Source organism: Mesitornis unicolor, unplaced genomic scaffold, assembly GCF_000695765.1.
Source record: "Mesitornis unicolor isolate BGI_N332 unplaced genomic scaffold, ASM69576v1 scaffold956, whole genome shotgun sequence".
Taxonomy (NCBI): Eukaryota; Metazoa; Chordata; class Aves; order Mesitornithiformes; family Mesitornithidae; genus Mesitornis; species Mesitornis unicolor.
Genome location: NW_010188649.1, coordinates 31,897 through 52,239, shown reverse-complemented (window position 1 = coordinate 52,239; position 20,343 = coordinate 31,897). Strand labels below are relative to the sequence as shown.

The 20,343-nt window shown below is 38.0% G+C and overlaps 1 protein-coding gene across 1 annotated transcript; it reads left to right on the top strand.

The window, feature by feature from the left end:
* Positions 1 to 527: 527 nt before the first annotated feature.
* CALCRL (calcitonin receptor-like) lies at positions 528 to 11,376 on the top strand (the record flags this gene model as incomplete). Its single annotated transcript, XM_010185788.1, has 6 exons — positions 528 to 681; positions 1,868 to 1,928; positions 2,049 to 2,115; positions 5,888 to 6,106; positions 6,464 to 6,505; positions 11,100 to 11,376. Coding segments are annotated over 6 exons (765 nt in total), but the record flags the coding sequence as incomplete, so codon positions are not given.
* Between the last annotated feature and the right edge of the window lie 8,967 nt (positions 11,377 to 20,343).

The window sequence follows — 20,343 nt, the reverse complement described above, 5'->3', positions numbered from 1 at the left end:
CAGCCTTCCCCTCATCCACCAAGCAGGTCAATAGAGCTTCCTTTCGGAACTGACTATGCATGTTCTCAACTGACCTGAAGTGCAGTTATGACTAAGTTAAAATTGGATGTATTGTAAGCATTTTAAAAACCTAAATTGTTCTCTGAAGTAGTTATATGCTGTGACTGGTAAAACTGAGAGGGTCATCATTTTCTGATGTGGTTACCATCGAGTAATTTAAGGATTCACTATTGACTGGAATGCTCAAATGTGGCAATGTTTGCAATAAGGGAAAATATGACAGTATTCTGCCATCATGCTGTCTTCATGTTTGAATAATAAAAATGTAGACTCAGTTAACAACTTTTTTGTCACTTTAAAGTATGAAATTGTAATTCCATGAAAATTCTATTTAAAAAAGTAATTGAGGTGAAAAGCAGAATAACCATTAATATTTTACTTTGTCAGTATTTTTTTCCATTTTGCAAATAAAGCTGTGAGATTTTTGCAACTTAAAAATTTCTATTGTACTCTGCTTTTTTCTGCAGGTTAGTTGCAAAGTATCACAGTTCATCTACCTGTACCTGATGGGCTGCAACTACTTTTGGATGCTGTGTGAAGGCATTTACTTGCATACTCTCATTGTGGTGGCTGTTTTTGCTGAGAAACAACACTTGATGTGGTATTATCTTCTTGGTTGGGGTATGCAATTTAATGTTCTATATTTTCAGGCGAATGCTATCTCTTTTTCAGGAGAATTTGAACATCTGTCCCTTTGGTTCTCTGAGCTGGTAGCTTTGAACAACACTGACACACCCCTCTTCTTTGTCTGTAGTGATTTAACAGGCTTAGAACTATTAACGTAGGAAGACATATGCACCTCTATCTTTGCTGAAAGAGAGATTATGCATTTCTGGAGTCAGGAAGCAACTCCTCCTTTGTCTATAGAAAATAACCTCCTATTATAAAAAAGACATTAAGAAGTAATTCTTCATTGTTCCTCATCTCGAAGATGTTTATTCAGGAATGAATGTGTGTTTTCAGAGAAGTCTCACCACATCTAGGGTGGAGGTTCTGAGCTGAGTTAGAGATGGCCAAGGATTTATTTTTCCAGCAGTTCCATTTGACCTGTATTGTTCACTAAGCAAATACAGAATAGCTGAAAGTAATATCAGTACCAAAACTAACAAGCCAAACCTGGCCATTTCAGATAATACACAATAGCATGTTCAAAAAGTGCAAGTGAGGACTTTCTCCTCAGCTTCAATGTATTGGTGTGTTTAGCTATAACGTCACTTGGTACCTGGGTCACAAGCTGTCCCACTACTGACACAGCTGAGATGTGGTTAGAAGAGCATAGAGGCTCAGCAGTTTCAAAAAATTAGGTACCACAAGAGTGTCAAGGACCCCAGATACCTAATTTGTTTATTCTTTTTAAATTTTGGATTTGGCCTCATTTCCAGAATCTGATTTCAAACTCGTTTTGCAGGTGATCTTGTTTTCTGAATACCCAGCAAGTATTAATGAGGACATGATCAACACTGTCAATCATGCTATGGTCAAATATACAATTACCTTTTTAATATTACTTACCTATTTAGCATTATTGCAGATTGCAGTCTGTCTTAATGAAGATTTTTGCATTCTGAAAAGTTATGATTTGATTTGCTATGACTTTCTTGGCAAGACAGTGGGGAATAAGATTTTATACACCCCTCATAAAGAAATCTGAGACTACAGAAATGGAATTGGTCCCTGTTTCTTTATTTGCTCTGCAGGTACGTAGTTTGGATGAGGTGAAAATACAGAAGATTCTTGCAAGAGCTGCAAGTTTACTTAGTTATTAGCCTGGTTTATATATGAAGAAAACATTGCTTTTTCTTCACAGGTTTTCCACTAATCCCTGCCTGCATACATGCCGTTGCTAGAAGTTTATATTATAATGACAAGTAAGTAGCATCTCAACTTCCCTTGCAAAACTGTTATATTTTCTTTAAGGGGAGAAGAAGGAATACCACAGATAAGAAAATGCCAAATGTGTTTTTTCTTTTCCTGTTTGTTTTGTCTAGTTGTTGGATCAGCTCTGATACTCACCTGCTGTACATCATCCATGGCCCTATATGTGCTGCTCTGCTGGTAGGCATTTTTCAGATAATAATTTGTGGTTTTAATTTGTTTTCTGGCTGTTCTTCATGCTCTTATAAAGTTGGTAAGAGCCCAAAGCTAATAGAGGTGACTTTCATTCACAGGACTCTCACTTAACCCAGCAGGTCCCTGTCCTTCAAGAAACTCAGGTTTTGCAATCTTATCATTTCACTTAAATGCTAGTGACAAGGAAGGACTAAAAAGTCTGGTCCCATCCTCCTGACCCCTGCCCTTTAGATATTTATAAGCATTAATGAGATACGCCCCCCTCAGTCTCCTCTTCTCCAGACTAAACAGACCCAGCACTCTCAGCCTTTCCTCCTACAGGAGATGCTCCAGTCCCCCCATCATCTTAGTGGCTCTATGCTGGACTCTCTCCAGTAGTTACTTGTCCTTCTTGAACTGGGGAGCCCAGAACTGGAAACAGTATTCCAGATGTGGACATTATAGATATATCATACAGATATATCACTTCGGTAAAGCTAAGACATAATTTATATTTGTTAGAGCTTGCTTAAATAACAGAAAAAGTTATGTAAAAATTATGAGGCTATACTATCTTCCATGGAGTGACCTCATTTTAGGATGTAGTATCATTTTCTGCTTCACAGCAGTGGCCTCCACAAAGTCACACTGAAAACAGTGGCAAGACACCTACAGGTTTCAAATGTACTGGATCAGTCTCAAATTGTCAAGTCTCCTTTCCACTCAAGGCAAGACTAAGAATGTTTTTTTATGTTATTGGAGGCAGAATAATCACCTCTGGGGTTTGGTTTGGGCAGAATCTGTGTCCGTTCTCTTTGCAATTTGCAAATATGTATACTTTTGATATTCCAATATTTTTCATGAGCTCTCTGAAGGTGTTTCTCTTGTATTTTTCTTGCCTTGGTACAATTAGTAAACTTACTTGAAAACAATACAGGAATAACAAAGTTTAAACATAACTACCCACCTTGCCTGTGATGTGAAAATACCTTAAAGGAGTTGCTTTCCTTTTCGGTAACAAAAAATGAAATATGTCAATTCAGAAGAGACAAGCCAGGGATAAAGACAGAAGATGAAACGCATGAGTTTAGGCTTTGTGAACAGAAACCTCATTTACTTAAGCAGCTTGCTTGCCAGAAACAATTTTCACACTTTACTAAGCACGACCTGCTTTAGTAGACATTTAAGCAACAATATTAAACTGCAAATTAGATAACAAGAGAGAAGATGCTGTTTCTACTTGCAGGAGCAAGATCTTAAAGAACATGAAGAGGAATGTCAAGTGGGTGCCAGGGAGAGTTGGCAGAAGCCAATGGGGATTTAACCCTTGTACATCACCGAAAATCCTACAGTTACATAAAGTTAACAATAACACTGCTTTTACAGTCCCTGCTAGTACATAACTGTGGTCAGATCCCTGCCAAAGAAACTGGAAATGGGAGCAGACATAGGCTGCATTTTGATTGAAGTTGTCTTCAGTTGACCATTTAATTGCAAATGTTGCCTAGAGCAACCGCAATTAAAGAAATAGTATGGGAATGAAACAGTAGAGGATGATGTTAGTTTTTACACTAGATATGATCTTAAAGGTCTTTTCCAATCATAACAATTCCATGATTTCATTTTATATAGCATTACCTGGTCTGTTTTTTCATTTGCCTGATTCACTTTTCAGGTCACTGTGAAGCTGCCAGTATTTTAACTTGTGTTCATACTGGAGCTAGCACAACAGGATTCCTTGGGGGCTTTACAAACCATCACAGTCATTTTCATGAGAAGATGCGTGCAAGTAGTTCCACTGGCCTACTTTTGCTTAAATGTAAAAATCTACTCACTACCTTGCTAAAATCAAGACCTGTTTTTATCACTGTAACTAAGAATTCAGTTTATCTTGATCTCACTGTATTTGTGACAGAAGAGATACTCATCAAAAATTGGTGCTGCATACTTTTACTGACACTCATACTGCTCTCGTCTGTCCTCTGCTGTGCCTCATTCATCTTTTCTGTTTGCCCTATTGGAGAACTCTTCATGTGCTTATCTTTTGTGCTTTTTGGTTTGGGTGGGTAAATGGAACACTTAGGAAAATTCTGTGTGTTTCAACATGTTGCAAATGATATAGTTTGCTGGGTGATATTTTTACACCTGGCTGCTGCAACTTTCATCTTCAGTTAGCATTCAAGGACAGTATTATAGGAATTGGCCAAGTTACCAGAACATGAGAGTGCTGAAAACTCAGTGTTTGAGACACGTTGATGTTGAACTAGTAGATTTAAGTGAGAAAGATTAAATTTAGAAATGGAGGAAGGACTTATTGTCTGTGTGTACTATAGGAAGTTGGATGAGGATCATGGGCTGCATAAAATCTAAATAAAACCCTTGAGAAAGAATGAGAAGACCTTGGTTGCTTAAACAAAGCTTAAAGGTAGCTGGAGACTTCCAGGAGAAATTCATGCAGTAGTTTCCTATGTAAAACAATTTCCTGTTAAAATTATTTAAATAGCATGTAAGTAGGATATAAATAACATCACATATGTGCCAAGCGCCATGCTGCTGTAACAATACACAGCTGTTTATTGTGGAAAACCTTAACTAACATGAAAGAATTCTGCCAGGGTTGTGGAGGTCATGGTGACACACACATGGTCTGAAATGGCTTCCCTGTTTGATCTCATCCTACAGCAAGACAGAGGCCTCCCCCTAGGCCTGGAGTTCCTTGTCCTTTTGGACCAGACTTGTCTGTCTGTCTGTCTGCTGGCTTCTTCCCCTACCCCCTTTTTTTCTCTAGATAGTTGTTGACAAGGACAGACAGTTATTTGGAAGAAGAGATAAGAGCATTAGACTCTAAATCTCTCCCTTCCATAGCAGGTCCCGTCAGCAGCATTGTCCAGCCTCTGGGCAAGGTGATGGGCCTGGCTGAGCTCTCAAGGTCTCTTCTAGCTCTGGTTTCTAAAAGGGACTGCCATTATTGTGCCATAGATGGACACACAGTGTAATAATTGCTCCAGTGACTCACATCTTTAGGCTGTTGGGGTGTGTGGGGGGGGAATGTGTGCGTGTGTGTACACACACATATACGTACACGTGTGCGTGTTAGTCTTGTGCTTGCTTACAGTGATACAGTCTGCACAGTTGAGATTTCACTTTGGGATTTATTTTTTTGTGAAACTGAAAAAAGAGTTATCCTGTTAACCAGGAAAGCCTTAATTGCTATGGAAATAATCCAGTTCAGCAGTGCGTGAGAATGGCATAGAGTGTAATCTCAGTTCTTGCCTCGTTTGTAGATCTGGTGAATGATACAAAACTCCAACCATTGGCCACTGTGCGAATGCTGAATCTGCTGTTTGTCTGCAGGAATATACAGTTCCTTGTTAGCGGCATTTTGCCTGCAAATTTCTTTCTTTTTATTTTTTGTAAATATGTTTTTTTCTTATCTATACACTTGTCAAATTCTTATCTGAAAAAGAAAAAAGTAGCTTTTGTGTACTGTTGTCGTGAAAGCAGAGGAAAAAGGTGTGGGGACTGTTGACACTGGAAAAATGAGTTATGTGGATGGACGGACACTTGCTTAGTAAGTTAGAGGGATGGTTTTTAGATGTTAGAGCCCACTCCCAGTTATTTAAAGGTGTTTTCAAAGAGTTTAAACTCATATTTATTGTACAATCACAATGCTCTCTATGTAGTATGAGTTTTCTTCAGTTTCTGGTTTTTAGTATCACAAAACAGTGAGTGGGTTTATTTTTCAGATTATCTTCAGTATCATTTTCTTTTCTGACAGGTGAATCTTTTCTTCCTGCTAAATATCGTTCGTGTTCTTATAACCAAGCTGAAGGACACCCACAAGGCAGAATCCAACCTGTACATGAAAGCAGTGAGAGCAACCCTGATTCTTGTTCCGCTGCTTGGCATTGAATTTGTGCTGTTTCCATGGCGACCGGAAGGCCGGATTGCTGAGGAAGTCTATGACTACGTGATGCACATCCTCATGCACTACCAGGTAGGAAGCGTTAAACAGTTTTTGCTCACTTGAGCTAGACAGCAGTTGACATGTGAAGTAAATAAAGGAGAAATGATCATGTAATTTTTATTTTTAAAGAACTTCATGAAGCATTATAAATGACTAACTTTCTTATGCTGAATTTTCATTTCTTAAATGAAAAAAAACCATATCTTGGTAGCTTGGTGGCCCAGTGCTTTTTAGTAATGTATTTTTAGAAATTATTCACCAAGTTTAGCTTTGTACTGCATTTTCTTTGCTGTTTATATCTGAATTTTACCAGAAGCCTCTAATTATCTCAAATCTGAAAGAAATCCATATGCATGTGAAACACACCAGAATATTTTTATTTTACAGGGTCTACTGGTGGCTACAATTTTCTGCTTCTTTAATGGAGAGGTAGAGTAACAACTTTTATTATATTCATTATACTTTTCTTTTTTATATTTCTTTGTATACATATACATATATATACATATACAGAATTGTTAATATGGCTCTTGCAAACAACCCCTCTACTGCCCCCCCCAAAAAAAAAAACCAGACCAAAAAAACCCCCAAAACAACCAAAAAAACCCCAAACAAAAACACCCCACCAAAAAACTAACTGGTAGTTTTCCAGCACTACTGGCAGAGGAACAGTGACAATCCTACACTCATTCCTGCACATCTGTTTGTTTCTTTGTTCTACATTTCGTGCAGTTACAATCCGTAGGAATTGTATCTGTTAATATTCCATTGTTACAAACTCACATTTTTACACACTTTCTTCTGTGTAAGTAAAGTAAACACGAGTCATCCCCTTAACTTAGCATTCTAAATTCACCATGGGCTGATCTCTTCCACAACTCCTGCAAACAGTAACAGCTGAATCACTTCTTGAACATCTGGGGGCGGGATAATGTTAAAAGGGGAATTCAGCCATTTTAACATTTATTAATTTAAGCATTTAATATTTAGACCCTATGCCTTGGCTGTGTCAGTTAAACAAGCATGTCTGTATTTGCTCTATACAGAATGGAAACTTACGCTTTTTTAAACCAGTTTTGGGTTCAGTGCTTCGATGACCACTATTAACTTTTTTTTCATTACAACTTCTTCAAGAAGGGATTTATTGCTTTGTAAATGACTGCATCAGTGAGGAAATCCATGAGGAGGATGACAGTGTAGTTAGGAAAAAATGCACAGATGAAAAATTTTTCTTTTGACTACTAAGAGATTCTGCATCTGTGAGCCTAAGGACACGTATATTCTGTTGCCGTTATATTCTGCTGCTGTCATGACAGTGAACAAAGTCTACAATGCTTTTGTTTTTTCATCACCTGTCCTAGCAACACTTCATTAGAGACTGGACAAAATGATAGGCATCAGAGAGTGGTGTGAACGCCTGTGTGCAGCAAGTCTGTGCTTTAAATGTGATGCTTATATTGGAATGAACACTTTGATGGTGGGACAAAGACTTTCCAATGGGTTATTAGCAATTAAAAATGCTAAAAACACTAATTACTTTCTATCTAAAAGTCCTAGCATTTCCCAACAGCTACTGTACCTTTTAATGTTTTCTGTACCAAATATCAGGAGCCAAACCCTGTTCAAGTGATGGCTTGCAGGCTACCTCTGGCCAAAAAAGGAATAAAAGTGGTCTCTAGCAGAGAGTTCTAGTGAAAAGAAACTAAGAAACAGGAAAAAAATCGCTGCTATGTCCTTGTCCTCCAAATTGCTGCTTGACTGTAGCCAAGGAACATTTCCAAACTTCTTGAGCCAGGGTGGTCTGTTAAATCCAGGTCTAACACGCACTGCAGCTGTGTGTCACAAACCTCCTGCAGCCAAGTGCGTACGTTCAAACCCTTCATTTTTATCGTCTGCGGCAAGGCTTCCCTGTGGACGCTTGTACTCTGCTTATGTCCCTGCATCCCACAGGATGCTTCTCGACTGCCTCACCATGTTTCCCAGGTTGAGTTGGCCTAGAGCAGCCTTTGGGGTGACACAGGCTGCAGTCAGAGGAGAAGCTTGTCCTAGATTCCTACTAGAAAAGAAAGATTCCTACTGAACTATTAATAACTGATGATAGTCATGACCTACACTATCCGTTTAAGGTTTGTGGGGTTTGTTTGGTGTTTTTTTTCTTTCCTTTGCCTGTTTCAGTAAAGATTATGGGCTCAGATCTACAGAATTATACAATCCCTTTACCAATGGGTGAGGTTGTGTTGTGGTGTTTTTTTTCTCCTTGTTGGCTGCTGCGTGGTTTAATTTGTGCTATACTGAGCATCATGCTACTAGTATGTTAAGGAGCTGACTGGAAGGAATCCTTCATGAAAACTCATCAGAAAGAGCTATTACTAATTAATAAGGTGAGAATGCAAGAATCTCCCAGTTGGCACTGGCATATCTATTAATGACTGAGAAATACAATTAAATATATTACATTACTTTCTTTCATTAAATGCATTGCTTAATATCCTTGCTTATAACAAAGTAAAAAAGTGCTACCCTTCCTAAGCTGAATTTACAGTTCTTTGCAACTGCTCAAAGCTGAGAAAAGAATGGTAAAAGTTCTGCTTTCACTTCATAGGTAGACAAGCATATTGTTAAACATAGTATAATTAGTGGTGCAAATTAGTTGTCTCATTGATTTTTCCCATCTTCTGTAAATGTTTGATTGGACAGTTTAGAGAAAACTGAAAGACAGTAATAATAAATGAAGGGCTGTAACACCCTGCAAGAATAGACATGTAGTAGGACAGAGGTGAAAAACTGCTTCAGAAGTGACAGAGAGGAAGAATGCCAGAAATCCCTCACTTAAAAATGCACTGAGAGTGTGGTGGGCACTAGAGCAGACATAGAGGAAACGGTGTATGCCCCTGCAGGAAGCACCAGCCACAGCGACCTGTCCCTGGCAAGAAAGCAAGCTGAACAGGCTGTTGTCTCCCCAGAAGTAGCCCAGGGGCACTTGTCTTGCAGGGATACTGATGGCTTTCTTGAGCTATGGGGACTGATATCCTTTAGGACTGGTATACAAATATTATTCATAATTGAAAATAAGACAAACGACCTAAGTGTTACTGAAGCAACGGGGAGGAAATTTGGGAGAGGACCCGCGCATAAGGTTTTCTTGGCAACTCCGGATTCCTTCCAAGTGTTGCCTTGGTTAAACCATTTAGTTGCAGTTGCTGGTGGCTTCCCATCTCTCGACTGTCCTCTCTCTTGTCTAAAGTGAAAAATCACTCAGTAAGTAGTTTTTTGAGTGCTTGTCTACAATAAGACACTGATCTTATTCAGGAGAGGAGAAAAATGGAACATAGCTTAGTGATATCCACAGACTGATTGATAGAGATGATTTAGAAATTAATTCCAAACTTCCTTCTCAGAAAAGCTGGAATTCTGAATATGCCTCTTCTCTTGGCTTTATGAGGAATTATGGGAAATGGATTTGGCCTGTGTGAAAACGTAACCGATTGCTATGCAATGCAAAATAATGAATCAAAAACTTCCTGTGAAGAAACAAGAACTCTCAATTTAAACTTAGAAAAAACAAAGAATTTTGATATGAAGAGCAGTAGGACCAAATACTCAGATGCATTAAGACACTTGATTTCAGTGCTTGCAGATTTGTGTTTAGATTATTTGAGTGGATTGGAATGGTTTTATGAACAGTAAAAGAGCATCTTCTTTGCTCTAAAATACTACTTTATTATGTTATTCAGTTGCTGCTTCTTCCCTTACCCTTTTACATTTTCTTAGGGATTTTTGAAAAATACAAATTTCTTCTTTAAACAGAGGATTCTGATACCAGACTGCAGGAAGTATAAAAATTACATCCCTTTTCTTCTATTTATTTTTTTCACAATGAAAGCCAGAGTAAAATTAGACAAAAAAAAGCCATAGCGATAGGGAAATGTAAAGCAAACACAAAAGAAACCCTGAAGACATAAAAATCATAAAAATATTTACCTACAATATCAACTGGGGAAATCCTTGTTTGCTGTTTAGTTCTTTAGTATGTAACAGTGAAAGGGAGGTCATGCTTGGGAAGGAGGCTTGTGACTTGGGGTGCACTGCTGGATGAATGTTTCAAGCATCACTTGAAAGCCAGTGGCTTGCCAGTCACTGCAGGAATACTTCATGTGCAAAATTTGGCTGAAGAGGTAATTATTTAAATATTTATTACCCGTGGGAAGGTTTTTTTTTTAAACGTTTTAAAAAAAAGATCAATTGAAAAAGAAGCAACAGTAGCTGTTACCATTCTCAGCATTCCTCATTTGGCATCTTCACTGAAAATCTAATTCTATGTCACTTTGGTGAATGTGACACTTGGGCAATCCACTATGTGCCGGTGTTTAACCATGCTGTAGTAGAGGAAGGCTACAATAAACATCACATCCTTTCAGTGGAGATGTGTAAACAAGCCGGGGCCTTCAGCTGTTTTATCAGATTTATTTTTAACCCTGCTAGAAATAGCGAGTTCGGGAAATTGTCCTTCTATTCATTTGCTTAAGGTATGGTCAGAAATTAAGAAAGACTTTCTTGTGCCAGAACCATAGCAAATGTATATTATGGTTTGTAGAGAGTGTAAGAATTTACAGCTGCTGAGGATGTGGCCTTCTGAATATAAGAGTGACTAGAAATTCTCTTTTTTCACCTGTAAATCTGATCTGGCCACACTGTACTTCAGTTCACAGGCGAGAAAGCAGAAAAATATGTTGCTGCTGCTCCTTCTGTAATTGTGCTTTTCCTGAGCACCTAGTACGCTACAAATGCAAAATGTAATTATTTCACACCAGATTTGCCAAAGAATAATGCCTGCTTAATTTGTAAATCTTTCAGAACATCTCATGTGATGTTTCACATGTAGGTACCCCACTTTCCAGGATTTGCTGGAAATTCTCCTGATTTGCTTAGACACATTTATTACGGCACTCAGGCATCAAAGACTGAAGTCCAGTGCTATCTTTCCAAGTGTTTTATGTTCATTTCTTTTTATTCTCTGGCATAGGTCCAAGCTGTTTTGCGCAGACACTGGAATCAATACAAAATCCAATTTGAGCACAGCTTCAGCCACTCGGATGCAATGCGCACTGCTTCCTACACCGTATCGTCAGTCAGCGATGTTCAGGGCTACAGCTACAGTCATGACTGCGCCAGTGAACATTTAAATGGGAAAGGCTACCACGACATGGACAGCGTTGTTTTAAAAACTGACAAGCTGTATGGTTGATTGCCAAGGCTCGGCCTGTGCCAGCGTGCTTACACTCATCGCTCATGAACTCCAAGTTTGATTTAGTGACTTTGCGGCCAGAAGACTTTCCCTAACTTGGGATATGTTTTTCTCTTGAATTATGCAAACTAAACAAACATGTTTTCCATATGTATGTATATATCTGCATATATACATATGTTTGTGTTTCTGTGTATCGATATAGTATGAACATCTGTACATATATATACCTATATATGTATGTGCATTTATGTAAGGATACAGACTTTGCCTCTTCAGTTTCTACTGTGTAGACAAAGTTGGCAATTTTTTGTACAAAGGGAATCAATGAAGTATTTGTTATTTTCTTTGAAGTTGTATAAGACTGTGTTGTGTGGAAGCCGCTTCATTTGCCTATAGAATCTTAGAGTGTAAATGCTATACTGCATTGTCTTAATTCAACCTAAACCAGAACAAATTAAAGTGGTTAAAGCAGGTGCAATAGTAACAATGGATTGTCCAGGTTAATTGTGTGTCCAGCATTTGACTGTCAAAAAAGTCCAACAGCTAGTCCAAGATAGTGGACTCAAAGATACCGATGGTTTGGTTTGGCCAGACTTTTTTTTCCCACTATTTTAAATCAAGCACCAGTGCAAGTCTGAGACTCCACTTACATCTGTACTGCAATGTAATATTTTACAGCAAGCTTTGAGCAATTATACTTAAACTATTTTTGCATATACAGGATTGTCTTCTCCTCAAGTTTATGGAAGATTCTCATTGGCTTTAACGCGGACAAGATCAATAAGGCCTTTCTGCCAGAAAGAACGGTAGTAACCTGAAAAACTGTAAATCCTTCCAGATGCTAATACATAGCTGAAGCTGATGGAACTTCACTGTACTTAAGGAATTTACCCAACTGGGAAAAGATAATCTACAGAATTTGTTGTAGTCATGTTGTTTTAAGTATTTCTCTGGCCATATGCTTGATAATTTATTCCTTCATTCCTGGGGCAAAGTTTTGATTCATTTTGTGGCTTCTTTTATTTTTGTCTGAGAAAAGCATGCAAGACTGCACACAGTGCAAAGAACATACTACCTTTAAAGCCAGTGTATGAGATTCAGACTAATGAAGCAAACTAGTGTTAGCAATTGTCATTATCTGAGAAATCCAATATAAAGTTTGTCTTATAAAGGCTCAAAACATTATGGATTGAGAATCTTAATATTATTTTGGAGTGGTTGATTTTTAATCTCTCTCTCAGTTACAAAGCTTAGAACAGTACTCTGTAAATCGTTTATTTGTCTCTCCCATTGAACACAGGTCTCCCTGAAACTGAAGAGGTTGTCAGGAAGGTCTTGAGAGAAGGTGTCCTTACAGCAATCTATGTTTTCGTAAATCTTTATGCTTTAAAAATACAGTAGTTTTCTTAAGTGAAATTACAAAAATGCTCAAGAAGGAGGGCATGGTATGAGGGGAGTTTAGAAAAGTCTTACTAAAAATCACAGAAGTAGAAAAGGGTTTTATTGGTGTATTTTGCAGAGAAGCCTACTTCAAATGGGAAAAAAACCCCAACAAAACAGAAAAGTATAAGAAAAGTAGATGCTGGAGTTGGTGGACTACTGTGCTAATTAAAGTGTATCTGGTGCATGTGAGTCAGTCAAAAAAAATGAAGGACAGTTCTTTCTGAGACCACTTCAGTTTTAAACACTTAATTTTGTGTATGAACGACATGATTTTAACATTTAAACATTTTTGTCAGCAGCCTTTCTGTAAGCCTCATTAGCATCTACTAATTTCCTGTCACAGTGTCTATTGGTTTATGACTGCAGAAGGCTTGAAATCCTTTTTATTTAGAAGGAAAACACTAGGGGGATGTGGCAAGGTCACACCACTTTCACCTTTCTGAAGCTTTTTACAGTTCTTATGTCTGGTCTTTGAATTTAGATAGTGTTTTAGTTATTCAGTTTCATAATACAGGATCTCAGCCATGATGCACAAATAAGATTTCTGTTCTTCTGCAAGGCTATCTGGTTGATTGATGGGAATGATTTGAAAACAGGTTGGATTTTGTTCTTTAGAATAGTGTGAACTCTGGCAGTCAGATGTCGTAATCTCTTACACTGTAAGAATACAGTAACAGTATCTGCTACAACTCAGTTAGAGGTTACTTACAGCTCTGCTTGCTGAGCTATGTAGTATTGCTTAAAATCTGTGCAATGTTCTGAAAACATGAGTGGTGCAGAAGCTCCCTGCTCTGGTATAGCAGCTTTACACTTGAGGGACCAGATCACCGCCTGGTATAAATCTGGCTTGACTTCCATTTTCCGAATCAATGGGTACCAGCTGACAACCAAACCCCAGGCAATTAGCTGTCCATTTCAAAGTGCTTTGAAGTCCTTTTTGGCGTATTACCAGACAATTGTTTCGATGGTACCTGGTGAGTTATTGTAATTAAAATATATGTGACGGTTTAGAGTGTGATACAATATTAGATTTTGAATTAAGCTTCCTTCTCAGCTAGGCAGTTCAAATGTAATAGCATATACTAGCACACACATTTTTATCATTTAATGCAAAGTACTAGTTGCTCATTGCTCCCTGTTCTCTGTTAGAGAAACCTGTGGTGGTAATTTAGGAGGGAGAATTGTTGTTCCACAAAAACAACCCTACTCCGAGGTTGCCAGTCGCAGCGTGCTTCTAGGCACACGCCTGTCTTCACTGTGGAAGAGTAACACATCCAGATGGATGTGCAAGAAGTTTGTGGCTGTGGAGGGTTATGTGGCATGGGAGAGCTACATTTCCTCATGAGCTTAGCTAACCTATTTCCTATTTTGCACTGGAAAATATAAATGCAAAATAGTTTGTCTTCCTACCTCACCTTCTTCAGCTCCTGCACAAGCAAGAGAAAGATCTGCTTCTTGAAATGTTTTTCTGTCACAATAAATCGCGTCTTTATCCTGATTTCTCATGGCTTATTTTCTACTTTACAGAATGTTAGAATCCTTACCTATATTCTCTGGGATGGAAATGAACTGTTTTGGTGGGGCTGCGAGATTCCTTTGAACATGCAGTCAGTTATCTGTTATTATTAGCTTTTTAAATTTTTTTGTTATTTAGTGAGGATTTATTGCATTAATCTACAGGAGCTACAGAAATACTTGTCTTATATTCGGTATCTGTAATACCAGCATGTTTGTATTCTATGAGAGGGAATGTCTGATTTTAATGCTACTGTCTTCAATTAATAAAATGCTCCACTGCAGGGTCCCCTCAGTTGTTTTTTTTGTTTGTTTCTTTAATGTTAGCATTTATGCTATATATTTTTTCATCGCATTATATTTATTGCTTACACTAAGAAAGAAATGGAAAAAATGTGAAGTTATTTTTTGGTTGTGCTTTATATTCACTTTGTTCATATAGAATCATCATGCATTTTAATTGCTGGAAGAAGTATTATGTTTGTGGTCAATAAAATATTACTATGTTTATTCAGATCTCTCGTGCTGCAATATGGAAATAACAAAGCTGATCTAAACTAGGCTTTCACAGATGTCTTAACTGTGTGTTAAATAACCCAGGGAGAAAGTCATTACATAGAGTTACTAACAATTATTCAGATTTTAAGTGTTGATTTATTTAATACTTTTTTTTTTATTAGTATAGTGTTTTATATATTACAGTGCTGCATTTCTGGAGGAAGCTTGCATGGATGACTTAATATAAGATGACTGCACTTAAAATTATTTACTCAAAAGCTTCATAGTCTTGATTCTTTCTGTCCTGAATTTGCCTTTTAATAAAAAAGGTATTAATTCTTACTAATGTGAAGAAGCCAGATTTTTCTGCTCCATCTGGCAGCAGAGTAAATGTATCGTCCATCCTTATTCCATCAGTCTAGGTGGAGTTCCTCTCAACAAGGTGTTCAACCAAACCTCGACCAAACCGGCAGATCTGTGCAGAAGCTGTTTTGTTCTGTAAACCAGCAAGAAGCAAAGCAATAGAAAAAAAATAAGGGAGACTGCTCCTCCCCCCCAGCCCAGTCCTGATAGAGCTGCACAAAAGTTATGAAAAAAAAAGCTGTAGTCTTCACAAAAGCTATGATTGAACAGCTCTGTTTTAAATCTGTAGAGTTGAAGCTGTTCCTTGAATACTCAAGCCTATCTGACTTCAGAGAGATGCCTACCAGCATGTAACTGCTAAATTTTTGAATGGTATCAACTGCTGATCAAACCATTCTAATACAGATGGGGTAAACCAGAAAAATGCCACCAAGGAAAAAGAGGGAAACATGGGTGCTGGGTGCTGTCTAGGTAAAGCAAGTTTTAATGGTCACCTGGCATGTAAGCAATGCAAACCAGGTTTTCATGCCGCTAGGGTTGACCAAGAATGCAAGCCTCCTGCTTCTTAGTGTAAGGTAACCAAGTTCCCTTCTTTCTGACCCAGAGGAGCAAACACTTATGTAGAGAAATGGCCTGAATTTGCCAGTGGGCCTACAGCCAGAATTTGGGGTGGAGTTTAATAATGAATCCTAAAGTTCTACAGCAAATACATACACAAGGACTGCACGAATTATGAAAGTAGAATATAAGTGTGATTACAAGTGTGTATTTGCTTAGTTTCTTACTTTGGTATTTGCAAATGAAAATGTGCAACATCTTTGTCACAGTGCAGTAAAGTCCATGAGCATCAGGTCTCTTTCTTCTGAAGAAGGGCAGTCACAGACTTGTGTTCCATGGTGTGACAGTCCATTGTACATGCAATAGTTTTGCATATAAATATATAAGAAAACAAAATACTGAATTAGTAAGGAACAACATTTTGATGTTTCAAGAGGTACATGGCACTGAACAGACACCTATCAAAACATTTTGTTATTTTAAACATGATAAAACATGATAATAAAAAACACTGCTGGGTATATAGGATTTAAAGTAAAGAGAAGAAAAAAAAAAGCAGAATGAACTTTTTTGTGCCTATTTTTTATAAATGTGCTACAGAAAGGTTTATAGTCAGAGCATTTTTAACCTTTCATATCACATACTTGTAGACTTAGACAAATGACAATGACTTTGTCCCCCAAGTTCCACTGGATGCAAGACCTTAAATGTGTAATGATAAGCCAGGAACACAAATACTTAGTCTACTTTACTTAGCTAACCTTGATTACAAGCTAAATACGTGCATTTAACAGAGAGCTCAAAAGCGCATTTGGCTAGGTTTCCCAGGAGAATCTGTAGCCCTATATTCCCCAGAATAGCGTCCATAGTCAGATTCGTTTCTGTTACTCACGAGGGACTCCCATCTTGTGACTCCTAAAGGACTCCAGGAGCTGTCTTCAAGCACTGGCTCCGTGAAGCAGCAGTGCTTGAAGACAGATATCATGGGCAGGTGATGGCAGTAGGAGTTTTCTTGTTCAAGGATCACTTTCTGTGGGCAGACAGTCAACAGGGATACTTTAGACTCTGGAACCACGGGTAATTTAGACTGCAGCAAGAACAAAATTCACAGCACGACATCTCAGATGACTTGAAAAACCATAACAAAGTTGTATTACTATTCTGTGGTTTGTAATACAGTACAAGGTTACTGCCTGGTTTTTCATATTCACAAGACTTACAAAAAAGCACCTCAGCTTAATATGATTGTGATACACTTCATCCAGATGATGCAATGGACTAACTACAAGATTTTAGAAAGTAAGGCTATCAATTTCTTCAAAAAATTTTCATAGCTGTAGTTTTACCTATGTTAAAACTAATTCCAATTCAGATAATTTCAAGGTTGGGACTCTGACCCAAACAGCCCTTTCGAATCCAGGTCTGTATTGGCTACAAGGTATAGAGAAATGTTTCTCTCTCTTTGTGGCAGTGGAGAATGACAGTAGCTGTTTTGGTTTTATTTAAAACTCATCATCTCCTTTTTTCTTATTTTTCCTCGCGGAGACTTATTTATAACAGTCAGGAGTGCTGTAAATAGCCTGCTCTAGCTGTAATTAAAAAGCTGTTTAGTATGACCTGTAATTGAAGTATAAGAAATTCTTAATTAAGGAAGTTGAATCAGGAAGCTTTAACAGAAGTAAGAGAAATATTGAAAGCAAAAAATTGAAACATTGTTAGCACCAGAATTCTGGAAATGTGTTTTTGCTGCAGACAGTAACAGTACTACATGCAGTTATTTTGTATATAATGGTAAATTGTTTTTTTTACATAATGCATTTTTCTACAAATAAGAGCACTTAAAGTGGAAAAATACACTTTTAATGTAAGTTCTAGCAAAATATTTTGAGTTTTACACCTTACTCTCTTTCCTACCACCTCAGACTGCAGTACTTCACTGGCATTGACATGATTTTTTTTATTATTATTTTTTCCAAATAAAACCCTCCCCTCATTTCTTAATGTTCACCAAAGACCAGCACCCAGTGGGTTTCCCTATACTTTCCCTATAAATTTTGCCCTGCTTGTTTCCACTTAACCCTTGAATTAGTATTGCCATCACATTCACAACTCAGCAGCATCTATGTGATCTACCCATGGACCACCTTTTTGGCACATGCCATTCACCAACTTCTTAACGACTACCATGAGATCATAGATTTCAACTAATGTGCTTGCATTTTACCAGCTGACCTTGCAGCCTCTGCGTTCTTTCCTATGGGTTCCGCACTATCTTGAAGTCCTATACATTTCTTTCAGAGCATTACTTTAAAGTAGCTTCTGAATGCTTATTATCACCTACACACAGCAAAACCATCAGATTTTAAAACTGATAATAGAGGTGTGTTCTCTAATAAAGGACATGATAGTTGTCTGTGTGACAGGCAGGCTGCATGTTTTGCATGATACACTTAAAGAATCATAGTCACAAATAATTGGCATTTACTGGAGAATATGAGCTACCACAAAGGGAGAGAATCTGCTCTGAAGTACATCAAAATACATGATGGAAACATCAACTTAACAGTGCTTTCAGAAAACACCAACACCCAAAGTATTGCCTTTTCCAGGACTATTGTATTATGTTCCCAGGCCCACAGTGAACTGAAAGATGCAATGTATTAAAGGCACTGTATGTGCATCTGGCTTCAGTGTGCAACTGGAAAGAGCAGAGGAGTACCTGGCAAAAATGTGTTCCACTGCTGCTAAAAGGAGAGGGTTTTTAATACTACTGCCTCATAGCAGTCAGCTTGAGGATACTGTAGTGAGCCCCCTTTTTTGGACACGGTGTGACTTTGAACAGTCCAGATAATGCACTGCTGCTTGATAATTACAGCTCCAAGATTACATTTCACTGCATAAGAGTGATATTTAAATTTAAAGGACGATCCTGGCTGATATTACTGTATCATAAGCTTCCTACTTTGTAATGCAGCTCCAAAGGACATACTAAAGACACACAAAAATATGATCCAGTATGTCCTTTCGAATGCTGAGAAAGTCCAACTTTTTTGATGTACTGTACTGCCTTTCAGTATAAACAGCTGTTTAAAAATTAGGAACTTGAGATCCCTTCAGACAGCGTGAGCAGCATGTCCTTATTTCAGTGATGACAGAAAGCACAATTCAGAAAAAAAAGATCTTGCCTTTCCCCACTTGCTTTGAACATGTCTTTTTATTTTTGCAAGCTTTCGTCATCATCTGTAAATACTTAGCATGGCCATGTGACATGAGTTACAATATTATAACCCCTCCAACTATGTGTCATTAAAATTATTCCACTATTCTTTGAGATTCAAAGTCAATTCATCTGCAGATTATTTTAACTGCCTCTGAAGCCTGCAGTCACAAGAAGATGTGAGCCACAGACCTGCTGAAGCCTGCCGTGGGAGTGCAGCAGAGGTTCACATGTCCTGTCAGAGCTCCTGAAAGTTGTAGGCAGGACCTGACCTCTCAGGGCTAAATACTTCTGGTGAGATCCATTTTTACCCGTCAGTCCAGTGAAGGTCTGTGACTGCCCAGCCATCTTGACAGTAAGCTAGTTCAGGTATCTTTCTTAGTTGACACTACCTAGTACTGGATCATTCTCTTAATTCTTTCCCACAAGCCATATAGGAACACCTGCAAGAGAATAACTCCTTGAGACTTCCACCTCTCATGAGAATTTGAACAGGGCGAAACATATTCTGGTTGTTTTTTGTTTGAATATTTAGTTTATTTAGTTTTCTTGCCTCCTTTGAGTCTATCTTGGCTCTGTTCTAAGATATCTAATGTCTTTTTATCCCAAAGGTTTGGTTTTTTTTTAAGAAAGCTGCTACAGTACCCACCAGCAAGTGCTTCATACACTGGCAGCTTACCACAATAGCTATTCCAGACCTCCCCTTGTGGACACTGTTCCTCCAGAATAAAAGGGGGTTGTGTGTTTTTATTCTCAATTTGCTTTACTCATGTTGGAACAAAACATTTTAACCGTAAATATTTTTTTCTGAAATATCTACTCTGGCAAACTTCTAAGCACAGTCATCTCAGCAGTAGCTGATGGTGCTGCCCACAGCTCCAGTTCCAGCTGCCCTCACATGGGTGATGCCTTCCTCAACACTCTCAGTGCTGAAACAGCATCATCGGTGTTTCCCTACTATTCTATTTACACTCTGGATATAGCAAGGCAGATGTAGTGTGTCAGTTAACTCGTTCTAGCAGGAATCCTGTCCCATTTCGGCTGAAAAACAGCTAATACCAACTTCATAGTTTTTTCATGTATTTTACCTTTATGCAGTATACAGACTTGCAATTAAGCAGGTTACATAAATGTAGCTGATTTCTGGTATTAAGGAAGACAGGTACCTCCTCAATGGCTTTAAACCAATGCCTCCCTCAATTTCCATAGTACTCTTAATCTGATAACAGTTAACATATATGGTGATATGCATGTAATACCCTTCAAGAGGTAACAGTAAACTAGTAACATCTTCATAACCGTTTCGCAGTTTCTCACCTTGAGCAACGATTTGGGATTTTCATCAAAAAGTCTTGAATATAGCATTCATATTTTAGACAAAATAAGACAACTGTGGGTTTTGTTTTGTGTTTTCTGATGTCACTC